The 21663-nt window shown below is 41.8% G+C and overlaps 1 protein-coding gene across 2 annotated transcripts in view; it reads right to left on the reverse strand.

Annotated features, from left to right (window-relative positions):
• The window catches only part of SLCO4C1 (solute carrier organic anion transporter family member 4C1), a 662960-nt gene that overhangs the window by 303787 nt on the left and 337510 nt on the right, over positions 1-21663 (reverse strand). For both annotated transcript variants that reach the window (XM_078675442.1, XM_078675443.1), the window contains one exon: positions 18983-19127. In XM_078675442.1, the coding sequence (XP_078531568.1) occupies positions 18983-19127 (145 nt within the window). The remainder of the gene's footprint in view (positions 1-18982; positions 19128-21663) is intronic.

Below are 21663 nucleotides of genomic sequence, written 5' to 3' on the forward strand. Positions count from 1 at the left end.
TAAACACCACGGTTGATAGAGAGCGGGCCTACACCTGGAGACTGCACTCCACTGACTTAGTGCTCAGTGCTTAGTAAGGATTTAGTCATATTTTTGAGTGTGTATATATTGTTTTAATTTATTGCCAGTGCGTAGTCTTAGGGGTCTTTTGAATCTGCCCTGGGTGTGCCCTCCCAGACGTAGGAGGGATGTTGACAGGTGAGACCACAAGTGGTTTGTCATGACCGTAATGGTTGATTATCTCTTCATTCATGGATTCTCCATGTGCTGGTGGTAAATTTTGTGCAGTGTCCAGAGACATGTTTGTGGATTAGGGTATTGAAGGGTGAGCTTCCAGGCCATTATCATTGAGGTGAAAATCTCCAGCAAGGTGCATAGTTTTTCTACTATTGTATGACAGGCATGTGTTAATTTTCCCATTTCAGTTGTGCTAGCGCTTTGTTCCAGGGCATAAAGTTTGTACTCCAGCTTGGTGATTGATGTTGCTAAGCCATAGATTAGTACCAGTTCTAGCTCTAATGTTTCTGACTACCACGTCAGAACGTTTATCTTTGCAACCAGTATGGAGTCGATTGACCCCAGTAGGGAACACTGCCCATCATTAGACTGAAAAAGCAGACTGATTTGATGTTACCATTCTGGCTTTCAGTTTGACAGCAATTCTATTCTATTATTGACTGTTTTGCTGCGGGTGAATTTGTTGCTACTTCCACAGGTTTGGCAATTTCTAGCAGCGAACGAACTGTGTGAGTAGTTCCTGAGATCGAGAATTCCAGTCGACTCTCGCGCGCTCCTCCCTACATCTAATCTTCCCTCTTTGAAGCTCAATGGGTGAGCATTGGCCTCATGGGGCCCAAGATTGTACTTGTGCACCTGCGCAGGTGTTGTGAGTGAACTAAATGGGTCAGCTGAGTGTGCTTGCGGCAGGTGGGATGCGCAGGACTCTTGAAGCCTGTATATACTAGTAGTACTTGTAGTGCTGATTCCCTTTTTAGATTGGGGGAGGTCAGGGTACTTCCTTGGATAGGGAGTCTAATTTTGTTAGTATGCTTAGCATGCTACCTAATGACAGCTCAATTATTGAGCTGTCCCCTCTCAGCTGGGGGCAGGATTAGATGCATCTGGGGGGCGAGGTTGAAGTGTGCACTGGGAGATGCTTCTTAGGTGCTATCATATTTGAAATGGCCACTGGCTCACGGTCTGGACTTTGGCCATGGGATAATTTTTCCTAAAAAAGAACTGTATTGATTTTACTGCACTTTTGTTTCTATGTTTTCTTCGATAAGAAGACTCAGATAGTAAGGGCATGCTTGGGCCTGATAGTTGGGTTGCTACTTTACAGGTGAGTTGGTTTTTAATTCTTTTGTTGATCAATTGAGTTTCTGTGTTCTGCCCAGATACATTCTTGACCATGTTTGGAGCACTTTCAGTCTGATATCCAATTGGTTTGAGCAGGCCTTTCAGAAAAGCTGGTGTTACTGGGGCTATTCCTGCTAATTGTCTGCTTGGCTGTAATGCCCTTTTTTAGCCAATGTGCTAGTGCGTCACTGGTAAAAAAAAGCCTGTGGGACAGTTTCCACCCAAGTAGGAATGGATTATATAACTTGTTTGGGCCTTTAGTTCTCCTCTGGGTGAGTCGACTTTGATGTCAGGCCGCTGCACTGTTAAAGACATCCGTTGATGTCCATTGGTGTCCTTGCACTGCCTTTAACACCTTCTGCCAGTTGCTATGCTTGGGCTGAAAGGACTATCAATTTTTGTAATATAACTAGTGCACCGATTTAGGCACTTATTGTTTACTATCCTAGTGACCGTGCTTGTGGCCATTGGTGCTGCATAGATGTGCAACTACCGGATGTCGGGGTGCATCTGCTCTTTTGTGCAAACAGTCTCTTGTGTAGGAATGTGAGCGTATCTTCACCTTTTGCTTTTCACTTTGATTTTACATGGGGAACTGTGCTAGTGCTTACTCACCTTTTGTGCTGGACTTATGTTGTATTGCCTGCTGAAGAAGTAAAGGCTGACTGGGGATTCCCAAAGTAAGTGAAGGCCAGTAAGGGGCCCAGATATTATAATTGGGGGCACTGCAGCAGTGATATCGTCTTTAGGTTTGGAAGCTGGGGCTGCTATATATTATGCTTAAAGTCCTTTGCTGGGTGCTCTGTGGTTGCTGTGACTGCAAGTGAGCACATGGACACGTGGGCGTGCAAGTGTGGGTATGAGTGGAAGAACCTGGCACCCCCACAAGCCGCACCTGGACATTGCCACGCTGCCTCAACAGAAGCAGGTCCCCCTCTGTGCCATGGCGTCTAGTGCCACACCCTCGCTAGGCTGGCTAAACTCACCCATGCCAAAATCACCTCACCTGCCTCGCTGCTCCTGTCTCCCACCTCCTGCTGCCTCCTGGAGCCTACGGTGACTGGGCCCTGGTCGGTTTCATCAACTACAAGTGGCTGTGTTATGCATATAGCTTAACAGCCTTGCCAGCTTTTGCGGACAGCGATGCAGTCAGCTATTGAGACCTGAATGGAAAATGGAAGGCCCATGGGGAGAGCAGCCAAATCTATTTTTGTGGCTGGCACTCCTCCTCCCCATTGTTCTTCTGTGGTCGAACATGACTGGAAGCGGGTGAAGGTGGGAGAGAAGTGGAGCAAGGAAATATTGACTGCACGTCAGGCCACTGGGCACTTCTAACTCCGTCCTCCGCACTTCCTTCGTCAGTGTTTCAGAGGTGCTGGGCAGCAGAGGTGGAGGCAAAGCCTGTGCAGCATGGCTCCTGCGGCTATTCCGGATTGAGCTGCTTCTACTGCTCGGAAACCACCCACCCTCCTAGCCAATCTCTCTCTCAGCGGTTTTGGGTGTTACAGCACCCAAGCTACATTAGATGCTTGCAAAAAAGCAGTCTAAAACAAGTGTAAGACATTGTGTGCAACAAATGAACCAAGGGGCAATTCACTTTAAAAAAACTGAAATTAAAGATGAACACCAAGGGCCTGACAAAGGTAAACTTAAACTTTATTTTTTTATTCACGAAATAAGACTTAATTGTAAGTTTACAACTTCTATGACTCAGCAGTCAGGGCAGAGAACTCTGCAGATAAAATGATTGGACAGGTCTTACCAGTTGCCCCCCATGACCTAAAATAACTACAACTGACCTCCTCATCATTCACATATTACATCACCCAAGACATGTTCTATGACATCATTGATAACATCAATGCACATCTAAAATGACAACACTGCACGGGGGACTGCAAGTTAGAGCTATTTTAGGGCACAAGTTATAGTTACTTGAACAAACTATAACCGGTGAAGTGTATTTCAGTGTTTTCGTTCATTTAAAAGGATATTAGTTTAAAAGGATATGTTTGAACTGACATTTTCACCTAATAATAACATCCATTTAACCTTTTGTTTTCTCACTGAAAATATATGTATATATTAACTATAACTCAATCTCTACGGTAACTATAACAGTCACGCATAGTGTTGCCATCAATGTTGTCATTTAAAATGTTACCGTGATGTTATCAATGATGTCATAGAAGATGTCATGAGTGATGTAATTTGTGTGGTAATTAGCACAGCACAGCATGGCGAGGGAGCAATTTTTTATTGAGATATCTCCAGCAATCTGCGTTAAGAGTAGAATGCACTAGCCTATGTTCCTGTCACAGGGGTAGCTAACCACTACAATTTACTCATAGAAATACCTTTCCTGTCAACACAAAGAAGACAAACTAAGGACCCGATTTAGATCTTCGCGCATTTGGTCCTGCTGTCGTTTTTCCATCACATTCCCCATCCACTTACTAGGTGGTCTGATCGCTCAGTATAGATGCTGGTGGGTCGATGGACACTTACAGTTGTTTGTGACATTGTACCGGATACTGCAGCCCTGTTTTAAAATGATTCTGCGTCCACTAAATAGAGTACTGTCGTTATTTAGACTACTGGTGTTATTGGTGTGGGATTCCTATTGTGCCCTGAGTTCTGGATCCTGCTGCTGACATACATCTATAATAACTAGTCTATTCAATCTGATATATTTGTTTATAATAAGTTAATACATTGTGACAAGGTGTGGAACTGTAAATGGGAAAAAGGCCCTAAGTATTTGGGTTATGTATAGGTAGTAATCTTTTTGAAAAAATGACAAAGATTCTTTTCTTCACATTTAATGAACTACTAGTTATTACATTGATATTTTTGTTATTTTGGCTAATTTTGTTTTAAAAATTAGACACATTATCTTCATGGAATTTATTTATGACTGAACAATCATTTTAATGTTTACATTTTAAAATGTAAGATGTAAAGAAAAATGAACCAATTGAGAAATAACATGCCTTTGTTAGTGTTGTTTTTAATCAACATGACCAAAATGAATGTAACACTGTATATTATGATGAATGAAATTCTTATTGCAGAGCCAAAATTGTTTGAAGTCCAATGTTCAAAATACAACTGGCATCAGAAAGGTAAATGTCCAGAAAATAGTCCACACAGTGAATGGTAGTCACACGCTGGAGGAATTTAGGTCTGCGTTGCTTGCTGATGGTGGTGGAGGTCTTGCTATCCTCTACTGATAATGTAGCTGATCATCCCCTCCTGGGGGTGGATCCAGAGTTGCAGTTGTTCCTCTTGTGGTAGGGCCTCCATTTCTGTGGCTGAGGCAGATGCAGTTGGGGCAGTGGTAGTAGGACAACAGAAAGATGTTGCTGCAAAAGCCCTGCAAATATGGGTTAAAATATCATGCAACACCCCAGTCATGGAGCCAACATTGGAGTACAGATTCTCCTTCTATAAATTGTGCTCTCTTTGCATCAGCTTAATCTCCCAGAGCTCTGTCAGGACAAGGCCAATCATGTCGTGGGACTGACGGAGGGAGCCCAAGACTTGGTAGATGGTGGGCTGCATGAAAGTGAACCTCGTGCCCTCACTTTGCTGGCCTAAAGATTCCCCCACTCTACCCCTACCTCCACTGCCCTGTGTCCTAGACAAAATGTGACCCATCCCACTAGTTTCTGTCTGAATTGGAGGGTTGTGGTGGTGATGTATTGTATCAAAACGGGCAGTACAGGGGGTACAAGATTAGGGTGATGTTTGTTTGGATACAGGAAGTGCAGGTATTAATAGGCTGAGGTGTGGTAACAGCTGGGGTGGGCGGTGTAGGTATGAGCCGAGTTAGACTCACTGGAGGGGTCTGCCCAGGCAGACCTGATAGACCTGGCCACTCCACGTAAACCATAGGCTTCATCCTGGCCTGGATTGAAGTTATCCTCACTGGTAGATGTTGTTCATCAACCCTGGCTGTTGAACCTGTTATGAAATAATGTCAAATACAAATTTGTATAGTCTGGATTATACATCAAAATATTTTGAAGCTACAGTACGAAGCAAATTAAAAGTAAAAAACAAAAGATTAACACAATTGTACCTTTCAGTGGTATTATAATAGGTTACACAAACAGTTAAAATAACACACAAAACTACTTTAAAACAGCAGGTGAAAAGATGTCCTGAAATGCAAAAAGATGATTAGAAAGTATATATAAAATACGCCAAACATATCACACAACACAGTAGGAAGGCAAAATGTGAAATGAACCATTCCAAGACTTAGAAGCTAATATTTTGTCATTTACACAAATTAGAAGGATGTATAGCATTAGTCATTCTATGACCACCGCAGAGTACGTTTTCACATAAATAACCACTTATATTCAGCATACAAAATTACATACCATAAACTTTTTGAATAAATAAACTTTGTTTTGGAAAATAAATAACATCAATTTAATAAAATAACAGGGATAGGACAACATACAAAATTCAACACAAATACATTTCAAAACATAGCAAGAAATAGAGATTGATAAATACCTGACACTTTGATATATGTGAAAATGTGTTGGAAAAGAGAGAATGAGCAAGATAACATTGCTATATTATTTTCGCAAAACAAAAACAAGTCATCATAATAATTGTGATAATTTTGATTAAGCAAACACAAGCAGATGATAGACAGAGCACTGAAACTTTTCAGACACTCACCCCCAGTCACAGATCTGGGTTGAATTCATCATCATTCTTTAGCTCACTTTGCCACCCCAGTTCAGACCCAGCTATATGCAAACTACTTATGACCCTGTGCCTCATGGGAACAGTCCAGCCAGAACTGCTAAGCCAGGTCTTCCCTGGACCAGAAAAAAGCATCCTGGAACCGGTTTTGGGGTAACATCCCTCATCAGCCAGGCTAGCTTGAATCCAGTGGCAAAGTGAGCAAGGGACCCACGTCTGGGCATACCCTGCCAACTTGGGCAAACAATGCAAACACAAGGATATGATGGCGGAGCGCTGAAACCTTTTAGACACTACCCCAGTCACAGATCTCAGTTGAATTCATCATCTTTCTTTAGCTCACTTTACCACCCTAGTTCAGACCCTAGTTAAAACCCAGCTATATGCAAATCAGTCTTGACCTTGTGCCTCATGGGAACAGTCCAGCCCGAACTGCCAAGTCAGGTCTTCCCTGGACAGGAAACAAGCATACTGAGACCCGTTTCGGGGTAACACCCCTCATCAGGCAGGCGTAATTTCAATTATACATTAACAACACTAAAAAATGTGTACGTTAAACATTCCTATTGAAATTATTCTGTAAAAAAGAACAGACATTTACAATTAAAAAAACATCTATGCAATAGGTTATTTGGTGTAAAAACACTTACATCATGTGAAATGTTATGGAGATTGAAGCCTGTAATCTTGTTGATAACAAAAAACTTTCAACAAACAAGACCACAAGAGAATTCATAAACATACATATATGTGTGTTTCCAAAAGGTGCAAAACACATTAGCAAGAGCTAAATGTAACCAAAAACAACATTTAGGTTTAGTGACACATTCAAAAGTGTAACTTACCAGACTCCACTCCACCAGGGATTCCTGTCAAGCCTTCCAGATGTAGGCTCTGCAAGATCTTCACCTCGCAGGGAACAAGTTGTAAGGGGGGCTGGGAGAACCACCACCAGTGACCGGCAGTGACGCTTGGAGGCCAGGGAATACACTCTCACCTGCAGGTCATTCCATTATAATTTCCTCCCGTGTGCACAGGTTTTTTGCTACAGCATTTACTCTGACAGCTATTCTGGCCCACATTTGCCTTTTCTGAGATTTGCCTTTATTTTGTACATGGGCTCCAAACAATTGTGGCTCTACACAAATCATTTATTCCACCATGACTGACAAATCTCCCTCAGTCAACCGGGGATTTCACCTCACTGTCCTTATAAATAAACAAAAACGAAATCAATGCTATGACCCACAAAAATATGAATGAAAGAAGATATAAGGGACAAGAAGCAGAGAAAGCTACATAATAAACCTGATTCAACTGGCAAAAGTTCAGCTTGAATATGCGATTGTGCAGTGGAATGGCAAATGATCATGGCCTGAAATGGAGTGTGCCTTATTAAGTGGTATGCAGGTGAAGGCAATTAGCCAAAACACATCATGTGTGTGATGCTAGCGTCCATTCAAAAGCCACAGGAATTACACATCCTGTGACGGTATCACTCTGTCACCAATCTGCTATTAGAACACCATCAGCACAACTTTGAATTCTAAATAGACTTGTGCAATCCCGCCCCCCTGATGGTGAGGGAGATTTTAGCCAGCAGAGATGTCTGCCACATCAACTGTGGTGAACCATTTACACAACGGATAACATTCTGTCACTGCAGAAAACGGTTCAGCAACCACACACCTAATTAAGGCAGGCACTATTCCATCAGCTTGGCAGATTACTTGTGAACTTCACCATGGAAGAGGTGTGGCACAGTGTCCAGGGCGACTGACTCTGGAATCTGGGGATCACGGTTCGATGCCCGGCGCCGGCAGCAGAATAGCTCAGCACCATGTGACTCTGGGCAATAGCTTGCTTAATCTTCCTGACGGCCCCCAGTGCCTGGAGACCCTTATAGGTGATTGTTCGCGCTTTACAAACGTGGATTATTATTATTATTATGGAGAGAGGCTGGAGTCCTGCAAAGATCTAAATCAGGCCCTCAGCACCTTAGTGGATAATTTAGAAGACACCTGAGTTGGCAGACTTCATTGTTCTGGAGACAGGCGCCAACCCAAATTCCAATGGTTGAATGTCTATGACAGCTCCATGGCACAGGAAGGCAAAACAAACAACGCACTGGAAGGATGGCACAATGTCTTTCAATCTACACTCTACAAAAAGAACAAAGGGCCTGATTTCAATGTTGGGCGGTCGGGTCACCGACAGGCCTTCAGTGGCAGTCTGACTGCCGACATCCCTTCGGTCCAACCGCCGCATTACGATGCTGATGGTCAGACCCACAACTGTCGGGTAAAAGACCGCCACCTTCGCCAGGATCAGTGTTCTTGACTGGGCAGCATTGTCCTAGCATGGCAACGGTGCCAAGGCAGGTACCACCATTGGGATTGCATTATCCCTTTCCAACAGCCTTTTCATGATATGAACAGCATCATGCAAAGGTTATCAGAAACGGATATTGGTGGCCCGAAACAGGGCCCTTGTCTCTCATGGGCCACTGAAAAGTGGTCATGGAGGGACATGTAGTGCCCCTATAATTTTTAACATCAGTCAAAAAGTAATACAACTGTAATTTCAAATAAGACTGATGAATACAAATCTTATTAATATTATTTATATTAAAACAATGAATCTCACCAACAAATAAAGGGGCATATGCATCAACCGAATTTTGATTCGCAAATGCTGCGAATCTCAAAAAGGCAGCGTTTGCGACTCAAAATTCAGAAAACGGTATGTATGTGGATAATCTCATCGCAAATTTAACCTTAACTATGCATAAGCATTTAAGGAATCGCAAATTGTGATTCCTTAAATGCTTTGTATAAAGCCCCCAAGTTGTGCGATTTCTCATTAAGAAATCGCAAATTACCACCAACTTCAAGTTGGTGGTAATTTGCGATTTCTTTCCCAAATGCACTTTTTGGCATTTGCAAAGGTGCCATGTGGCGGACATACATGCCCTTTGGGCATGTATGTGCGCCATATGCGCATACATGTTCATTTAAGGGGTGCATCAGGGTGTCCTTATGACACCCTTGCACCCTTGAAATTATTCTCAATTTGCGATTCTCAAATTGCGAATTGCAAATTGAGAATGACTTCCCCATCATTCCTATGGGCCTCCTGGCCCATAGAAATGAATGGGAAGGTATTCCTTAATTGCCATTTCGCAATTTGCTAATCGCAATTAAGGAATTTTAAGAATTTGCAAAAAAATTGCGAATTTTTAAATACATCCCGTTTTGCAATTCTCAAATAGCAATTTCTAAAAAATCACTATTTGAGAATCGCAAACACGGAGGTTGATACATATGCCTCAAAGATCCATGGAAGCAGTCCAAAGTCTTAATAAACCATAAATAACCCAATTTTTTTTTATAATTTTAAAAAACAATTTGGTTGGCTAAAAGAAAAAAATGATTTCCTTTTAAAAAACAAATGCTAAGTCAACATTTCTATAAAAGACATATGCAATCGAAAACCTGCAAAGAAAAATACTCATCAGTAAAAACAGTAACTTCAAAAATAGTATATACATCAGACTTAATCATCAAAAAGCACATAACATAATAATATATCACTAACAATCTCTACCTACACTCAGGCCAACACACTACGAAACAACACGACAACTAAATATAGGAAAAACCCCAAAGTGACATTATAGGTAAAGTTTACAACTCCCACTTATATCCATCCTGCCTTAAAACCCAAAGTAAAGTTAAAAAAGGTCTTACCTGTTCCAACAAACAGCAGCACCTTTGTATGACTTCCTTCAAAGGAATATAGACAAAAAAGGAGACAAACAGACTACAAAATAGAATTTAGTGATAAAAATAAAATGTCCTCTAAATGAAACATAAAAATGACTATTTCCCCATAGAAAGAAACCAATGATAATATATTTTAAAATGCTTCTAAAGTTTTTAAAAAATGTAAAAACGTTTTTTAAAATGTTAAACATGTAAAGAAGTTTCGTAACATAGTAAACAAAACTGTAACATATAAGTTAAATAATAGTTAAATATTATATAATTTATTAATATATACTAAACAAATGATCTTACAATTATGTTAAAAAAAGTACTTAAAGAACTGTATTAATGTATAAAAAATATGTTAATAGGTAAAATTACAGACAAATGTACAAAATGCAAAACTGTATAAATGTAACTTACATGGATTAGTTACTACTAAATTTGCATTATAATATTGTTTATATATCAATATACAATGTTTTTATATAACTAAAACTATATATGTTAAAATTGTAAATATATACATTAAATAAATATGTAAACTACCGTGATTTGTACCATTGTTATAATTAAACAAATATAAATATAAATAGGGTATACTATGAGTGCACAACCAACTCCTATGTGATTAAATTACATGAACCATTCCTTCTGTGTGCAAAACCTTTTTAACAAAAGTACTGGACACTAAAAGGATTACATTTACTATTACCTCTCCAACCTTAATCATTTTGGGGAAGGTGTTAGACATTAACGGGGTTACATTTACTATTCCCACGCCAATCTAAACTATTTTGGGCAAGGTGTTGGGCACTAAAGAGGTTACTTATACTATTCCCACTCCAATTTAAACCATTTTGGGGAAGGCGTTTGGCACTTTTATGGATCACATTTTCTATTCTCACTCCAAACTAAAGCATTTTAGAGAAGGTGTTGGACACTTATGGCCTTATTACAAGTTTGACGGTCCTGTGAACCGCCGTATCCACACTGCAAGTCCGAGCGCAGTGAGCTCGGTCGTCTGATCACCATATTATGAGTTGGGCAGATCAACTTACTGAAGACCACCGCTCGATCACCGAGATGCCACCAGCTTGCCGCCAACCACCAGGATTGCAGTCAGGGAAAGGCAGTCGCCATAGTGTCATTCCACGAGCAGACAACAGTGGGCCGACTGCCTGCTTCAAAGTGGCGGTGATGAAGGATTTGGGGTGCATACTCACCCGTTTCTTCTTCCAGGCAGATTCTGATGTGGATCCATTTTTCCAGGTGCCCCTTCACAGAAGGATCTTCAACCCGTGGATTATGACCCTGTGTGCAGCAATCTTCAGGTGAGTCTGTTTCAAACCATATACACATTGCCAGTACTGCCCGCATATGGGCTAAATCCCGGTAATGAGTATATGGTATTTTTTCACATACATCATGTATATGTGTGCATCCGACACATATGCAGTTGAAAAGCAAACACTGGCCTTGATATATTTGATAAATATACTCTCACCCGCTGCAAGTTTCCCCATCCAAGCCACCGGCCCCATGGTGAACTTATAATACGGTGGTCTTTGGACCAACAGCGCAGTGGGATGCTAGAGGATGCGGTTCTACGGCGGTTGGACCGCCAAACTCGCAATAGGGTCCTAAAACAGTTACATACAAAATATATACTCCGTAGTAAGTCAATGAGCTCTAATTTATAAAACAAATTAAAAGCATACTTCTAATAAACAATTACTAAAAGAATCTAATTATTTAACATGAACCAGTAACATGCTAATATTTTTCTATCAAATTATACATCATTTTTAGTAATTGAAAGAAATATACACGCAAAAATTAAACATAAAATATACATTAAGAAAATTACTCAATTTGATTTACATTACACAAAAATGATTAGAATTATTAACACATTATAAAAGATAATAATTAAACATCAAAAAATATATATTGTCCCAATTACTTGTTGTATACATAAATATAAATGTGTTGTTTCGCTTTACCAATAAAAATAATAATTTGTGAAATATAATACATATGAAATATAAACACAAATATAATTAATACATATTGACTGTAATTCTATACTCAAAATGTACTTCTTAAAAATTTTGAAATATATACATCGAAAATAAAACCAATTTGTAACACACAACTCATTAAAAAATCAAATGAAGCATTTCCAATTTCAAATTAAAAAGCAAAACAAATATAATACACCTAATTATACAAAAATATATTTATCAATTCTATGTTCTAAAATAAATAATTGGATAGTAAGCATATTTTAAATAAATATTTACATTATACATTGTTCAGTTTTTTAAAATGTATCAATACATTTAAATTATTATTAACTTTGTAAAATAATTAACTTATTTTATCAATAAAAACAATAATTTTGAAAATAATAAATACATAATTTGAATATTAATAAAAATGGCGTATTAAATCAAATTGAAAGATACATTATTTTAAAAAGCTCCGTTGCCTTTTTCCCTAAAAACCCAACATCCCACTACTATAACACAATATTATAAAAAATTATATACCCAGAAACCTACAGTACCAAATCACAATTTACACAAATAAATCAACTTAATAAATACACTAAACAAACAAATTAACAAACACTTAAAATATAACAAAATGCAATAAAATACACATAAAAAACACATAGAGCAATATTCTATAAAATAATATTTTCTCGTACAATATTTTTATGACAATAATAAAAACAACACTTAAAACAATATCCGTACCTTTGATTTTACTGTCAACTATATTTTCCTGATATTCTTGACACAATATTTTGGTGCCACTATAATTTTTTATTCTATATTTTGTCAGAACTCTCCTTTAGCAACAGATATTGGTGCAAGAGTACATCATCTTATTTTCTACACCTGTTGCCATCTAAATCACCAATAATTATCTTATTTAGCCTGTGGCAATACATTCTAATAGCAGATGCCAGGATGCAACAGAACTATGATGAGCCTAAATTCGGCAGCACTGACTAGACATGGGACAAATTGGAAAAGTACTCAGTCTGGTTGTATTCAATGAGTGCCCAGATGGCTATCCTGTATACTGTGTGCATTGAATTTGTCTACACTTTAATTCTGGTTTAATTTCAGTTTTCTTCACAATATTTTCATGCCCAAGATCTAACTCTACTTACAGCCCAAGGGACTGTTTGTAGCTATTCTTTGGGAACGAGTTTATCTTCAAATCTCTGTTCCAGCTGAAGAGAGAGATCTTTGGCCTAATTTACAGATAGAGTTGATGGAATTTTACTGCGTCCATACCAGTTGGAGAATTTCTTTACAGCCCAAGTTGTATATGATCACAATGCTGTGCTTTAGGTTACTTAGCTCTGCCATTTGGTGTCATCCTTGAAGCTTATTTCTAACATATCAAAGCCAAAGACAAATTATTTGTGTTTTGTAGCCGAGTTTCTTTGAGCGCAATATTATGTTTAGAGAATGTAAGCAGTTTATAAGCTGAATATGGTGTTCAAACCAGAGAAAAATTACCAAACCTGCCAATAAGGTGGGAAATGCTGACCTAACTATAACTACCCAGTGATGACGCCCACTCCCTTTAATAATAATTTGGTTCAAGGGGATGGGGTCCCCGGGGTCAAATAAGGCTGTAGGGGGGCCATGGTCACTACTGGGTAGTTATAATTGCCTTTTCTGTTTTGGAAATAACGTTGGCCTCATTCGATGAATCTCCACAGAACTTCATAAAAAGGTGCTACTTGTTAACTAGGTTGTGCATGGAAGGTGTGGGGATGATCTGTCAAGTGGGGGCCAAGAAAAAAGGGGACGTCCCAAAATGCAAAATCTGCATGAATTTTCCACAGACATTTTCCATAGACGTTTTTTAGGAAGCACTACCGCAGAAACTACTGAATAGAATTACACCAAATTTGGAAGGAAGCTAGATCTTTGTACACAGATTGTGCTTTTTGTAATTTGGTGTAAATCTATTCAGTAGTTTTGAGATATTAAGATTTAGAAATATTTGTATATCTGGAAAGTTGTTTTCGAGGGATACTCGCAAGAATCCCTTAAACCCAATTGTTTTTTAAATGGAGTATTCAGATTTGCCCAATAAACTTTTTTCCCTTGGGCAATTCGTTCCTGCAGGAGTCAAACTCCTGCGTGAGCAAGTGCTCTGATTGGCTAATAGTAACATGAGAGAAAAGCTGCTGCCAGACTTTACAAGACTCAGGATTTCGTCCCTTCCAGAAGTTTGGGAAAAAAAGATATAAGGGGGTAGGGATACCCTTTCCCCTGAAGGCCCTGTGGGGGCCACATTAGGAACTCCCACCCTGGTCAAACAATACAAGAAAATCAGTGATTTTTCTGTGATCCATCAGGACTCCAGTGGGATTGCAGACAAAGTGATGGCGGCCCGGGGTCGCATTGCCACATTTCTTGCCAGCTGGAAGCAGACATGCATTCTGTTTCACCCCCCGCACTGATACAGGAAGGAAAACAGAACAAGATATTGCTCCTGCCCAGAGGGAGCAGCTTAAATTGCTGCTCCCTCAGGGTATGAACAATGCTTGCTCCCTTACCAAGTAGGGAGCCTGCTGGGGCTGCAGGGGCCCTGAGTCGCTACCCGACTGCCCCTAACGTGTTCTCTGTGTGTGTCCCGGGTGGGCATTGAGGGACCCACCTATATACAATCCTTCTCAAGGGGAAGGGGTCCCTGAGGTCTACTAAGGCTCAGTGAGGAGGACCATGCAGCCCCCTCCACTTTTATAATTAATGCACCCCGGGTTTTGGGTTATTCACCATATATGATGCATATCTGAGTGAATAGTTTAGGGCACATATTGAAGGTCTCATCCATCATCCAACTATTTTTGTCTGCATCGATGTTGTGTTATTGATTTGATAAAAGGCAAGTGGAGATCTGAAAAATACTTGTAGGGGATATGCTCCCGCAAAGATAGGATACTTAGGGCCTGATTACAACTTATGGCAGAGCTGTGGCACAGCAGTGCAAACCTCAGCGCCTCTGCCCTGCCAAAGGACACTGCCACCCGCTTGACAGATTACAACTTTTAAGTAGTCTGACGAGTGGCGTGGCAATCCCAGGGTGGTGCCTCATTCAAAGCTGGCAGTACCTTTGAAAAAGGCACCACATTGGGAACACCATATAAGGTTCCTGCCCGGTATGTACTCTGAAGTCCATGCTGTGCAGGAACTGTTGTGCATGCACACAGGGGGGGGGCACATATTATACACCCTGTGTGCATCCACAAGCGTAGGAGGCACTGGGGGCCCTGTAGAGCCCATTTTGTTTCCCCTCCTCTAGGGCTTACATGGAGTAAGAACCTCCATGTACACCCTGGAGGAGAGAAAATTAATAATATGATGGCGGGACTACAGCGGTTCCGCCTAGCATATTCTGGCCTCCTGACCACCACACCACCTCCAGGGAACGCAGTTCCCCGGCAGCGTTGGCAATCCAAGGGTGGTCCGACCGCCCAACTCGTAATGGGGCGGTCGGATCGCTGCTGCGGTGGTGGCTGGACTGCCGCGCCTCACCCCTGTGAGTATGGTGGTCCTCGGATTGCCAGACTCTTAATTAGGGCCTTAGGGTCAAGTTCCCACCACAGCATTTTGCCAGTTGCCTTCCCTTAAAAAATATGGGAAGGCAAATGTCCAAAGTCTGATGTCTGTGCTTGGATAAGATAAAAACTGTATTACATTTGTTGTTTTTCTGCCCTACTTGCTACTGGTCTGTGTAATCAATGGTTTTCTGTTGGTATTCTCAGACCGGTAGGAATGGAAGATGTTGAGAAGCTCTGATGCATTGTAAGTCTGATTTGAAGATGACTGTGTTTTAGCGATTTACAAATTTCTGGCTCATTTATAAAGAATCTAAGAAAAACCCTTGGCCATAAATACGTTTTAGTGCTTTAGTGTAAGAGGAGTTACTATCAGGTACACAGCTAATAACAGTAGACTGTTGACATATTAGCACATAACTGGTTCATGGAATGTGAGGATGAGTCCTGGACTTAACAATAGCAGAACGTAATAAATATTGTGTATTTAAGTTTATCATATCATTATGACTTGTAAGGATATTGTGGCCTGTACGTAATATAAAAGAACAAATTCCAAAATAATACTGAATGAATACAAAAATGACATGTTACTTAAGTCCACTCAATCAATGATAGCTCTGTTGCACTGAAAGAGTTTGAAGGGGTTCGTAGAATACTTTGTACCCATCATTGATTTCAGGGTATTTTCTGCGGGACCTATTAACATCATCAGCATGAAATGTATGCCGCTGTACCCACTCCTGCATTCAGTGTTCAGATGAGACTACAATTATGGTCAATACTACAAAACATCTTGTTTTCCCTTAAAAATGAGTTCCAACATGACTGATAGTTTGGGGTAGACCACTGAGTTTTGGGGGCTGAAATGTGCCTGATCCAACATGCAAACGGAGCCTCCCTAAATCTCTATGGCCTGTACCATGCTCAGTTTCTATTTACATGAAGGTTTGGGCAGCACTGAGTGTATTTATTTAGAAAAGATCACTAGATTCAAGGGGAGGCTGCAGGGACAGGAGATTTGCTCACAGTACAACAAAAGAGAATAGGTTCTGCCTAGCTTAAGCATTTACACAGATATACATCAAGCAACTGACCCTTCCCACTTCCCACAGAGCATTTGTGATGCAAATCCTATTCTGGCCCAATTTGTACTTGAAGCTGCAGTCAGAGTTCAACGCCAGCTAGAGCTCAACATTAACCCAAAATTGCAAACTCAAAGCTCATTGAAGGATTGCATGAATGTGAAATACATAGGCGTGAAAAGAAAGGTGAAACTGTCACGGACAACATCTACTAGCTCCGTGTCAGGATTTGATCAAAATTTCTATGCATCATGTTCAAGTAATTTTGTCAGAAAAGGCCAGATAGTATATAGGACATGCCCCTCCTATTTTGTACCAACTAGAAATATCCGTCCAAATACCAGATGAACTATCTACCCCCAAAGTTGAAATGGCCAAGTAGTGGAGGCCCGATCCCTAGCTACGCAAGGCCTTAGGGTCTGAAATGCTGCCTATCGATGATGGATCCCAGAGAAAATAACCTAATTATTTCTCTTCAAGAAACCTCTGATAAATTAACTAATCAAACAGTGACTGAGTAACACCCGAGGGACCTACACCAGCTGCCTACAGTGTAGAGTGGACCATCGCACCCACCTCGCTATGAAGCAACCCACTACTATCCTCAGTACCACCCACCCTGTCCATGAAATCTGTCCGACATATTTTAATTAAATACCTCTTATTTCAATATGTTTATCCTATGCACAGGAGCACCACACTGGATACAGCTTATCACACAAAAAGGTATCCAACAATATTATGCGTTGTTTGGGTGGAGCAACTAGATCCGAAATTAAACTTGTTTGTTGCTGTGGAAAATAAGCAAACAGTGAAGGATCCTTGATCTCTAGGCCCTTTGCTGTAATGCAGGATGCCCGTGGTCCATGCAAGGGACCCCATAGGAGGGCAGCCCCCCGTAGTACCGCTGAGGGCAGCCAGGCAGCACATCCTTGGGGAGGGGGGGGCGGCGCGAGCTAGCGACTGGGGAGGGGGCGGGGTCATGAGTATATAGGGGTGGCCCCTCCTCCCTCACGCTCTCTTTGCTGCTGCTCCCCTCGCCGGCCAGGTCGCGTCCTAGGCGGCTCCCTGGCCTCCTCAGCCGGTCTGGCTGTTAGGTAGCTCCCCCTCCCCTTTTCAGGCCCATTAGATCACCTTACAAAGGGCAAGATATTGCAAAGAAACGCACAAGGTCCCAGTGCGCCTTCAGCGAACTAATGTGCCAACACCCTAGTCCACAGCACCACCTCGCACCACCTTATCAGAAATTGTAACATCAGCTGGAAGCGGTACAGAAGAAGTGTAGTTTTAGAATAGGTAAAATTATTTACAGTCATTTCTGGCCACAATCGCTGACCTGGGGCAACATTTAAGTGGGGGTTAGTCTGTCTCTAGCAGGAGAGCTTAGAAAACAGCTTCAGGCAGTGAAGGAAGTAAGGGAAATAGTAGTGTCCCATAGCTGCCCCAACATAGTATAGGCCCTTGGTTTAGCTGCCCCAACATAGTATAGGCCCTTGGTTAGGGCATTGCTTCAGCAACCCGGGGACAGACAAACACTCCAGTCCCTATCCAAGACACAGGCAGTAGCTGGCTGCCGGCCGTTTAGGGAGAGTCGGGGTGCTGACTCTGAGGGGAACATGGGGTCAGAACATACCCTGGCCTCATCAATGGTGGTATGAGGTTTGGCAACACCTGTACTCAGGAATGGCCAATCTTGGCTTGCCAGGACATGGATAGGACTAGATCCCATAGCTGAGGTGAGGAGCTAAGTGGTGGGGGCTCTGGGTGCAGCGGAGGCCACACCCAGGGCTGTGGAGGATTTACAGGGCGATCCCAAAACAGGAAAGGCGCAGGAACAGGACCTGAAGCCTCCAGTGCAAAACGCACCGTGCATAAGTCATACATGCTTCAAGGGGTCCTTCTTGGGAACTTGGAGTACGACGGCGCCCCGTTAGTCCTTAGGGCGGTTGTAAACCTGAGCAACTGGGGGCTTGCCAGATAACGCTTCGCCCGGCTGAGGAAGGTGTGAGTTCACTCTCCCTTGTTCAGAGGGCGGAGTGGGGTGGACGATAGGTTCACCGGTGGGAGGAGTAGGTCCTCCCAGGTACAACACCGGGCTATGGCCGCTGGTGGTTCTTTGGCTAAACTTCAGGTACCCTGCAACTAGGGGTTGCGGGGCGGACGGGATCGCCTGTAAGATAACCCACCTTTTATTTGTATAACAAATAAACCTGCAGCTTCTTTTTCCAAATAACACTGTGTCTGTATATTATTGTGTGAATGTTGTGGGGTGCTGTGGGGGGTGGCGTACCGATAGAGGTACTATGAAGGTTACACAGTTCATACTATTAACGTATTTACCTATGTACATCGGGCTCCATTTTCCAGATTTTCTGTAGAATTGTTCTGGCACCACACAGGTTATGCAATGTGAATTCGTGTAGAACGAAAATAGAACAACAAAATACCTCCAATAGTGGCTGAAAAACTGGCGCTTCTGGAAAACTGATTTTCTATAAACTTTGGCAAAAACGCGGCAAACCCTGCCGTCGTGAAAGCATCAGAGCAACTGGATATTGTTAGACACATAAACACTGGGTTCTTCAACAGCAACTGTGAAAAGAAATAACATCAAAACAGTTTTCAATATCATTCCGGAAAATGCAGAATTTTCAAACCGCATACCTGAAATATATTTAGCATCAAATGTCTGAACACCAAATGAATCACACCTTCCCAGGGAAAAGAAAAACCCATGCACAAGAGCATAATCAAAATATGTCCATCTATCCAAGCTCTCTGATGTGGTACTGTTAGATAACATCACTGACGTTTTACAGCAGAAAATAATGTACTGCTGCAAAATATTCTTTGTATGCGCAGGACAAGGAGGAACAGATAAATAAAAATAAATGTGAATAATACATGAGGGTTTTCGAGCAGAAAACACCTGTGCTCCCAGCAATAGCCGTGGTACTATAATTTGTATAGTGTCAGAGGCGACAAAATATTCAGGCGCATTCTATACAAACACATGTTTGACAGATGCATGAGTTGAGAGATTATATACATACCTTTTGTTGCCGATCATCTCTCAAGATACATAATTATTGTTGTTGGATCCTAGATTAGGTGAGCCCTTGACATGAATCATTTCATCACTGGGGACAACTTCCTCTTACATTTTTTGACTTGCTTGTTTTGATTTGGGCATAGTTTGGGGAGTAGTATGTACTTATTCTGTAAAACATAACTGGCCAAAGTCTCTTATGCTTAGATCAATGTCATCACTAATAAACAGCATGAAAATTCCCTTTTTTGGGGATAATTCACATATAATGCTCATGCACATGCAGTGATTATGGTCTCAGTGAACTGGGAGACAGCGCTCTGATCCTGTGATTATAAGAATATTTCTGAAATCCTATGTTTGTGATTATTTGTAGCCCTGATAAAGTCTGATGTGTATTTGCAGCTGAGACGAAACACATGTCGGAAGAGGCAGTAAAATGTATATCCATCTTTTTGAAAAGGAATAATGGATATCGGTGATAAACAACTTATTGGACTTGTTTGGGAAGGATCTCAACCTTCTATGTGATGACTTGGACTTGCTCCAACAGAAGAGGGATTGGTGGAATCTCTTCCTTCTTGATCACCAAATACTTTCGCTGCTTTGTGCTGATTAACAAAACTGTGAACGTACTGACACTCTGGTGTGTACGCTTTTCTCCCCAGCCACCTCTCTTGAACTTTGTCTGCTGTGAACTCTGCAAGACTAATTTGCTCTACCTGGAAGGTCTGCTTTGCTGCACCTGGAAGGACTGCTTTGCTGCTTAGAGCATATCTTAAACCTCAGAGGCCGGCCCTGCATCATCACCTGAACCCAAGACTTCCAGAGTGACTCCAAGGATTATTTTTCTGGCCTTCTGTTCAGAGACAAAGGGACACAAAAAGCTCCCACCACCTATACTCACACCTGGACCCTGCTTGATTCCTGAACACCCAGTCCTGGACCCTTGGTTGTGGTGCTAAATGTGCCTAGATGGCCAAATTCCAAAGCTGAGGACTTAGAGCATTTTTGGCCAAAAACAGCTCTAAGAACCAGGAGGGAATGGGACTGACCTGCTCGCCTACCCGCCCCAAGTGCATTGACGCGGCTTCTCCTGCTATATTCTTCTTCGAGAATGATTTCACATGGACTGTTATCACACAGATAAAAGCCCCTCCTCGGGGAGCAGACATTTCCCAAATCTTAAACAAAGAGGAACTACACTGGATCCTGAGAACGGACAGCATACGGAAAGGCCTTAACCGTGTTGAGGACTGGACCTCACTGTTGTAATGAGACTTCACTCGTAAAAAAGACCTTCGAAAACAATTACGCCTTGACTCTATACTACAATGTAACTAATGTTTAACTATTTTTGTTGTTTATGAATATATAAGTCACTCTAAGCACTTTCATTTGTCACAATTCTCTATTCTTGGGCTTATTCGCTCAACTCCAATATGGACGTCCCTCCACCCCCCCTATCAGGACCCTTTTCTTCCCTCCCAGTCCTTCTTCCATTCCCACGGTTGGCGTTTTTCATAAAACACTACCCCCCCTGTACACAAGCAGCGATCACCGCCAGAACCCCATCCGTCCTGCCATCGAGCAAGATACCATTGAGTAAGTACCGTTATGCTGTGGCTCCCTGACTTCGTGCACCTTGATGCTACCGCTAGATCCCCCGTGCTTACTACCCCTTGCTCCCTCTCTGCTTCATCTCACAGAATCCCCATGCCGGAGCCCATTGCTGCCGCGCTCACGGCCCTGAAAATTGCCTTGCTAAGTAAGTACAGCCAGGCTTCCTCGTGTTCCCTTGTCGCTGCCTATGCTCTCCATCCAACCCACCATCCCCCTCTCTTCCCCCACAGCAGTACCCCGCCGTGCCGCCCATCACCAGGACAGGCCTGATAAGTGAGTATCCGTTTTAAATTACAAATGGACACAGCGTAGTCTCACTTCAAATAGTAACTCCCGTAACATAACCTTCTCTCGCCCACCCTAACAGAACTGCTTTATTCTGTACAGGGAGTAGAACAGAGACTGCTTAACTTCATCTCCACTCCAGAGAATGCGTGATTCACACGCAGGTATACA

Source organism: Lissotriton helveticus, chromosome 2_1 (assembly GCF_964261635.1).
Source record: "Lissotriton helveticus chromosome 2_1, aLisHel1.1, whole genome shotgun sequence".
Classification (NCBI taxonomy): Eukaryota; Metazoa; Chordata; class Amphibia; order Caudata; family Salamandridae; genus Lissotriton; species Lissotriton helveticus.